Source organism: Equus przewalskii, chromosome 1, assembly GCF_037783145.1.
Source record: "Equus przewalskii isolate Varuska chromosome 1, EquPr2, whole genome shotgun sequence".
Taxonomy (NCBI): domain Eukaryota; kingdom Metazoa; phylum Chordata; class Mammalia; order Perissodactyla; family Equidae; genus Equus; species Equus przewalskii.
In genome coordinates this window covers 158,893,816-158,902,191 of record NC_091831.1, presented here as the reverse complement: position 1 = coordinate 158,902,191, position 8,376 = coordinate 158,893,816, and the positions used below count along the sequence as shown (strand labels likewise).

Here is an 8,376-nt window from a genome sequence, read left to right as displayed (position 1 = left end):
TTTCTGATTTTATTTATTTGAGCCTTCTCTCTTTTTTCTTGGTGAGTCTAGCTAAAAGTTTGTCAGATTTTTTTATCTTTCCAAAGAATCAGCTCACAGTTTCATTGCTTTTTTCTATTTTTTTAATCTCGATTTCATTTATTTCTGCTCTGATTTTTATTATTTTCTCCCTTCTACTGCTTTTGGGCTTTGTTCTTCTTTTTCCAGTTGCTTTAGATGTGCTGCTAGATGGGTTATTTGAGATTTTTCTTGTTTGTGGAGATAGCCCTGTATTGCTAGAAATTTCCCGCTTAGAACTGCTTTTGCTGTGTCCCATAGATTTTGGCGTGTTGTATTTTCATTTTTATTTGTATCCAGGTATTTTTTGATTTCTTCATTGACTCAGTCATTGTTCAGTAGCATTTTGTTTAATCTCCAAATATTTGTGGCTTTTCTGATTTTCTTGCTGTAGTTGATTTCTAGTTTCACACTTTGTGACCAGAAAAGATGCTTGGCATTATTTCAATCCTCTTAAATTTACTGCAACTTGTTTTTTGGCCCAGTATGTGATCAATCCTGGAGGATGTCCCATGTGCATTTAAAAATAATGTGTATTCTGTCATTTTTGGATGGAATGTTCTATATATATCTACCAATCCATCTTGTCTAATGTGTCATTTAAGGCCAATGTTTCCTTTTTGATCTTCTGCTTGGATGATCTATCCATTGATGTATGAAGTGTTAAAGTCCCCTACGATTATTGTGTTACTGTCTATTTCTCCTTTTATGTCTGTTAATAACTGCTTTATATATTTCAGTGTACCTATGTTGGGTGCATAGATTTTTACAAGTGTTGTATCCTCTTGCTTGATTGTTCCCTTTATCATTATGTAGTACCATTCTTTGCCTCTGGTGACAGTTTTTGTTTTAAGTCTCTTTTGTCTTATGTAAGTATTACTACCCCAGCTTTATTTTCTTTGTCATTTGCATGGAATATCTTTTTCCATCCCTTCACTTTCAGTTCGTGAGTGTCTTTAGGCCTGAAGTGTGTCTCTTGTATGCAGCATATATGGGTCTTGTTTTTTTATCCAATCAACCACCCTGTGGCTTTTGAATGGAGCATTTAGTCCGTTGACATTTAAAGTAGCTATTTATAAATATTTACTTATTTCCATTCTGTTACTTTTTTTTCTGGGTGTTTCAGTACTTCTCTGTTCCTTTCTTCTTCTCTTATTCTCTTCCTTTGTGGTTTATTTGAACTCTGTCAGGTAGATTTTTTATTTCTGTTTTGTTTAGTTCTTGTTCTGGGATTTTGTCCTGTTCCCTTACTTGTGAGGTGTTCCTTTGTCCCCTCGTTTTTCCTCTTTCTCTGTACTTATATCTATGTATTAGGTAGGTTGGCTATGTCTCCTGATCTTGCAGAGGTGGCCTTATGTAAGAGATGCCTTATGAGGCCCAGCTGTGTGCTTCACTCTCATCACTAGTTCCAAATGTTCAGGAGTGACTCTTGCATGGCCTGCATGTGTCCTTCTGTTGTGTCAGGGTTGCTCTTGTTGCAGGTGTCCAGAGAGCAGGGCTGTCCCCCAATGAGCTGGTGGTAATGCTCAGCTGCATGTGGCTGCTATGGATGCATCACTCAGTTTATTGGGTTTGGGGAGCTTCAACACAGTTGGCTATGAGATCTAATAGCACATTCCTGTTGCAATTTTTTTTGAAGTAAGTAGGCCACAAGCATGGCTTGTTGCTAGGCTCAGAGGCTTACAATTGCTGTAGGCCTCTGGCCTGCAAGGCTGTTGTCAGCTCTCTCAGGAGTGCAGCTGAGTGGGACTGGCCCCAGACATGGGAGCACCCAATTGGTTCAGGCTTTGGAAAGCAAGGCTGATCCCCTATGCGGCTAATTGAGAATCACAAGTCTTCTGCAGCTGACAAGCCCCACCACCCACATGGCCACATACATCACCAACACAGTCTTGCACTGTGCACATGCCCTGACCTCCTGAAGTGGACCTAGTCATCCCACTGCAGAGGCCCCACACACCCCACCACACCCACACACTCCATCTGCTCCTCATGTACGTCCTGTCCCACTGAGGGGGACCCACTCACCCAGCTGCAGAGGATCCTGGCATGCAGCCTATGCAGGCCCACAGATTGCCTGCCCCTTGTTGTGGGGGTTCCTTCTATCTAGTTTTCAGTTCTCTCTCAGGGGCAATTGTTCCATCAATAGTTGTAAATGTGTTGTATCCATGGGAGGAGGTGAGTTCAGAGTCTGCCTATGCCACCATCTTGACACCTTTCAGGAAAAGTCTGTCTTGGTGAGCTACATCCCCTCAAGGTTCAGTGAAAGGTGCACATTTCCTTGTTGTGCTTCTTTGGTGTGAAGAAACTTTGGATTATTTTAGCCATCTAGGGTCCCAATGAACAAGAGTCCACTTGTATCCTTCTCTTTTATAAACAGACACCTGAGTGTTTCCTTGGCCACTGATCTGACACACTTCAGAAGGACCACTGGCATAATCGCAATGATAAAATAATATGTTAGGTTACATAGTCATGGTCTTTTCCAGAATCCAGAATTCCTCCTAGCACAGATTTTGAAGTCCAGAATCTGGATCATTATTTAGTGTCACAATAAAGAGCTACTGTGATGACAGGGAGGAAGTGTGGAGATGTATTAGCACAGTGCAAGACATACCATGGACACAGACTTTACTGATGGGACTGTTCTGAAATTGCAGGGCCCTCGACATAGGAAAATTTCATCAAGAAGCTCTCCTCGTAGAACTTTCTTAGGCAGTAATGTTTCCAGAGAGACCGCTAGGGAAGAAAAAGTAAGGGAAGAGAGAATAAAGGTCCCAGCCACTGGAGATGGAGTTTCTTCAGGTGAAACTCAGCAAGACATGCAATACTGGCCTGAATTGTAAAAACAAGGGATGCACTTCAAGTTTACACATTAGTTGATGAACTGTTTGATCTGGGAATTTTTATTGATAGGTTGTGAAATATTTCAGCAGATCCCAACTTAACTGTCATGGAGCACAGCTAACATCACTTCCCTGGAATTATATGCCATCTAGGGGAAAGAGGCTGGGCTGAAAATAGAAGCATTTTTGGAGAACAGAACTTGGGTTCCTCTTTACACTGTCCCCATCCTAATTCCTCTCTGCAGACTAATCCAAGAATTCCAAGGTTCCCTGGCTCTGAGGCATCAGAGCTGGAAGCACTTTGAGGAAGCCTCCAGCACAGGACACTGGAGAGAGAAAGTAACGCTCTCTCCCAGGGCTGCCACAGCCAGACCCACCTGCACCCTCTGGGTTTGTGCTCAGCTCCCCCTATAGTCCCCTTCACTGTGTCTCTCAGAGCGCAGTAGTACATGGCTGAGTCAGACATTTGCACTGAGGGTTTCTGCAGGTGGAAGGAGCTGTCACTGTTAACATGATTGGCCTGAAAGCCTCTGCTGTCCGCCCCCTGGTTTTCTGATGAGCTTTTCAAGAGGAGCTCAGGCTCTTTGTTTTGATACTGGACATACCAGAAAAGGGAAACTGAATAGCTGCTCTGGTAGGTGCAGTTCAGGGTCAGAGGTGCTCCCTCAGCGAGGGTTATGGGGTCTTCTGTCTGGGTCACCGAGTCTCCATTGGTCCCTCCTAAAAAGAAGTAATAGCTTTGTTATATTGGTAATGTAAAAGGATAGTCTCTAGTTTGTTAGGGGTTAAAAGTCATCCTGAAACCGAGGAATGGAACACCTTAGAAAATCTGAATCAATGCTACTTACTCAATATCAACAAGATCACAAGTCCCGAGCAGGAAGCAGGCAGCATGGCTGGGGGAGAAACAGCAGCAAGTTTTGCTTGGGAATACACCAAAGCTGAGAGGGCTGTTCCTCTATTTTCTTGATTCTTTGGTGGAATCTTCCAGAAAGCTTTGGCTTCTGTGTTAAACAGGACAAACTGCCCTGCAAGATCATTCCACAAGTGTAAAATGAGAGATGTGCTCAAAATGGAAGATGAATTTATGTCAAACCACCTCTTGAAGGGAGCAGCGCCCTCTTGTGGCTCCCTCTCTGTCCCTGCAGCCCGCTTTACATATTTGAATTTGATGTTTATCCTTGAAAGGAGCTGAAGTTGTAGACATACGAGGGAAACAAGCGCCTGGGGTGAGGGTAGGGCTCCAGAAGACAGCACCAAACACTTTTTGCAAACTTCACAGTGGTGCCTGGGACTGAGAGAGTGGGTAACTCCTTTGTCATCCTCTTTAAGATGCAGGGAAATGTGACTCCCTTAACTCTTAGTCCCAGCATCTAATATCTTTTCACACTGAGTATTAAGCTAGTTTTAGGCATCTTATGGTATACTGAGAGCATAAAACAGCATGATCTGGTTCTCTTCTTGAGAACTCAACATCAAGAACTCCCCCATTGGTGCCCTGGAACCAGGGGATGAGCCCCTCTGCTTAGAATCTTCTCCCTTCTCTCCGCTACATTTGCCTTGGTAACTTACTTTCATTCTTTAAGAACTAATTTACATGGCACCTCCTTGTGAAAGCACTCACCCAGCTCTCATGGCTGAGTATGCCTGTCTCTTTCCCCACTACACTTCGTATACATATCTATCATTATCATCACTGCATCATATTAGAATCATCTGTGTTCTGTTTCCAAACTGGACTTTGTGCTCCTGAGATCAGGAACTTAATCTTATTAGTCTTAATAACCCATTTCTCAGCATATACAAGCCCTTAGTTTATAGTAGATGCTCAAAAAATATCTGAAGAGTGAGTGAACAAATGAATGAGTAGACATGTCTGGCGGGTACAATTATCTTTTTATAAAGTATAGTCTCTATGAGAGCATATATCTAGACCTCTGGTGTGACCTTCTTATTCCAGAGTCAGACCCATGCCCTCTATAACAGGTACATTCAGCATTTCTCAAAATTGAGTAAGGTTCAGATCTTCATATAAGGGACCACTCTCATATTGACTATTTTAAAAAATATTATGATGCCCTAATATACACAAAAATGAAGTTAAGTTAAACTTCTTAGGCTCACAGATCTTACAAAATTACCAATGCAAACAAAATACAAAATCAATAAAATTCAAAGTAAAATATTAATGTGAGGGATGATCTCTTGCTGAAACTAAAGAGTTGCATAGGCTTATTAGAAGAAAGATACAGACATGTGTAGTTCAATCACTCACTTGTTTGAAATGATTTGGAGCTTGGTATACTAATATCTGGATGATCGTGATTAGTAACTTCTACTATTTTTACTTTTCTTTTTCAAAAATACCCATTTAAGTCACCATTATACAAATGTATTGTTTAATGAAATCCCCAAAAATCAGCACTGAAAAAATGTATATTGTGCATATACTGTTATGCTTCCATCTACTGAACTGCATGTTGATATAGTCAAACAATGAATGTGAGTAACACAACTCTTCAGTGAAAACACTGCAGTAACCGTGGTAACTTCGGCTCTCTGGGCTTTGGCCTGTCTGTAGCACCACGTGCCAGATCGTAACCAAAATTTTCTGAACACTTTTCCCTGTTTAAACAACTGTGATACCTTTGTTTGTAGAGTACCATTATTCCATTTTCTTTAATTTGGTAAAAATGACATAAAGAACACAAAAGCATCAAAACCAAGGGGAGTAGTCTGTTATAAGTTAGTCATACAGATGATTGAAAACATGCCTTTATTTTGTTGTCATCAAACAGAAAACTCCAAAAATTCTCATGTAATCCCTATACCCTGGGAGTTGGCTAACTTTTTCCTATAAAGGAAATGCTTTAGGCTTTGAAGTCATTTGGTTTCTGTTGCAACTACTCAACTCTGCTGTCATAGCATAAAGCATGCGTATATAAATGGGCATGGCTGTTTTCCAATAAAATGTATTTACACAAACAAGCAGTAGGCAGTTTGACCTGTGGACTGTAGTTTGACAGCCCCTGTTCTACCTCGAGAGTTTACCCATAAACTTCCAAAGATCCATGAACTTCAGTCTGAGAAACTCAGCCACACTTTCTTGTTTGTTTTCTCTCTATGATATTATCATACCTCTTTGAAGAGGCTTAAAATAAAGATAGTTATCAGCAAGTTAATGGATACAAAGGAGGAAGAAGGAGATTTGATCATTTTAATGCCTAAGGTACTTTGGTGCTGAGGATTCCAGGGTGGTTCCTGTCATTAAGGGGCTCACAGAGTAGCAGTGGAGATAGCTTTTAATCAAATAATCAAATGAATAAAGGACGAAACTGCAAGTTTGAAAAGGCAGAGGTCTATGATTCTGAGTGCACCTTTAACTTCCTTTAGTTGCTGACTCCTGGACTGATGTACAAGAATGAACAGGCATTTACTAGTTTCTACTTTTTTGGAGGGAGGGAAAAGAATTTCAAGAAAAGGAAAAAGAATAAGAAAATCACTTAAAATCGCTATGACAGGGTCATATAGAAGGAAAAAGTTGCTTTTAAGAAACTTAAATAATGCAAATATTATTGAAGACAGACAGAGAGAGAGATTAGGAGCATGTTATGGAATGAACCTGGAGAAGTAGCAAGGTCTTAAATTATGCAAGATTTTGTAGGTCATATTAAGAAGTTTTTCTTTAAGATTAAATGAGGATTCAGGTGATTGACATGGTGAAATTTGCACTCTGACAAGATCACTCTCACTACATTGAGGAGAGATGGGGTGTGTCAAATGTGCGGTGGGCAGGGTAGCAAGGGATTAAGGCAGATTTTTAATTAGGATTATGGAAATGAATTGCACCATGGGGGTTGTGATGTCTTCTGGAAGACTTTTAGGAGGCAAATCCGACAGGACTGGGAGACAGATTGGATATGGAATTTCAAACTGAAAAACTATGAGTCGAAAAAAAAGAAACACACACACACACACGAAGCCCAATATGCCCTAAACTGAGGGCATGGCAGAAACTGCTAACTGTCTGTACAATGTCCATTCTCTCCCACTTCTTTCTAATAGAACCTCAATTTTGAAGTGGATGGCTGAGACAAAAAAAAATACTGAGATAAAAAAAATAATAATCCTGATATCTGAGCTGCTTGTGCAGATGGGAGAGAAGTGGGGACATCAAATGACACTCTAGTAAATGAAATGTAAGGAGAAGCTGTTGGGTGGAGTTTCTGAAAATGTTTGGTTCAATCAGCATGGACCCATTTGCCTTCTGACTTTTTCTTTCTGCCTAGAAGGTATTTAAAGTGGATGGATTTCTAACATATTCTTGAAAGTATAAAAACAAAAGTGACACCTTAAGGACGAGAGGCAATGAGTTAGAAAGACCCTCAATTCTTCACGACATGATGAAGCTAGCATACCAGCCTTGCAAATGATAGAGCTTCTTTATGTAAGAGAAAAATAAAATCCACCTTGTTAAAAACACTATTATTTGAGTTTTCTGTGACATGAAGCTGAGTCAATCTCTAAGTAATACAGATGATGTTCATTAATAACACAAATTCATCATTTCCTCAGAAACTGATTGAATAAGCTGGGATAGAGCCTGGTAATCAGATCTTCAAAAGTGCTCTAGGGGATTCTAATATGGGTGATGGTGCGGTTGAAGGTCTGGCATTTGGAAACAACAACCCTATACAACCTTTCTCCTGCCTCCTCCAACTTTTTCATAAAACATGCGCATAAATACAAATGCCTTCATTTTCTCCATAAACACATTTTCATTAGTATCAAAACTGTATTAAGAAAACTATATTCAATATTTATCTATCTTACTAGGAGCAAGAATAAACGGATGGAAAATTGTTGTGTTTTTGATAATAGAAGCACCCACTTTCACAAAACACCATTTTAGGACCTGGTAGTGGAGAACATACACCTCTCACTGGAATGGGGAAAATACATGACTTGCTTATAAATTCCCATTCTACTAATGGAGAAATTGAGCTCTGGAAATCATGCAACTAGTAAAGGACAGAGTCAGATTCGTCTCTGTTACTCCAAAGACTCAGATCCTTGTCTCTATCATTACACAATGTTTCCAATCCTCAGCTTTAAAATGAAGAGTTTGGTTGAAAGATTCCTAACATCTTTTCGAATCCTAATGCCTGATGAATCGACTGTTGAATACACAGGAATTAGAGGAATGCAACAGTCATCTCTTGCATCTCAAAGACCCGCCAAAGTCTTGAGATGGCTACACATGCTCTAATACTGAGAAGTCCCTCCTCATCCTCTACAGATATCCAGAGCCTACTTTTATTCTTGATAAAATTAGAGCTTGAGGGGTCTTTTGGACTCATCAGTCCAAATGCTTCATTTCAAGGGAAGAAGTCAAAGGCAGCTACACTGATGATGTGTCTAAGACCACGCAGCCAGGGTTGGCAGAAGTGAACCTGGCATTTCAGTTTCTCAT

The 8,376-nt window shown here is 40.3% G+C and overlaps 1 protein-coding gene across 1 annotated transcript; it reads right to left on the bottom strand.

Annotated features, from left to right (window-relative positions):
* Nucleotides 1-1,217: 1,217 nt before the first annotated feature.
* LOC103567401 (uncharacterized) lies at nucleotides 1,218-4,394 on the bottom strand. The gene is made up of 4 exons (XM_070589455.1): nucleotides 4,331-4,394; nucleotides 3,752-4,228; nucleotides 3,509-3,623; nucleotides 1,218-2,796 (listed from the first exon to the last, which is right to left on the bottom strand). The coding sequence occupies exons 1-4, from the start codon at nucleotides 4,392-4,394 to the stop codon at nucleotides 2,769-2,771; spliced, it is 684 nt and encodes a 227-aa protein (XP_070445556.1). The 3' UTR covers nucleotides 1,218-2,768.
* Nucleotides 4,395-8,376: the final 3,982 nt, after the last annotated feature.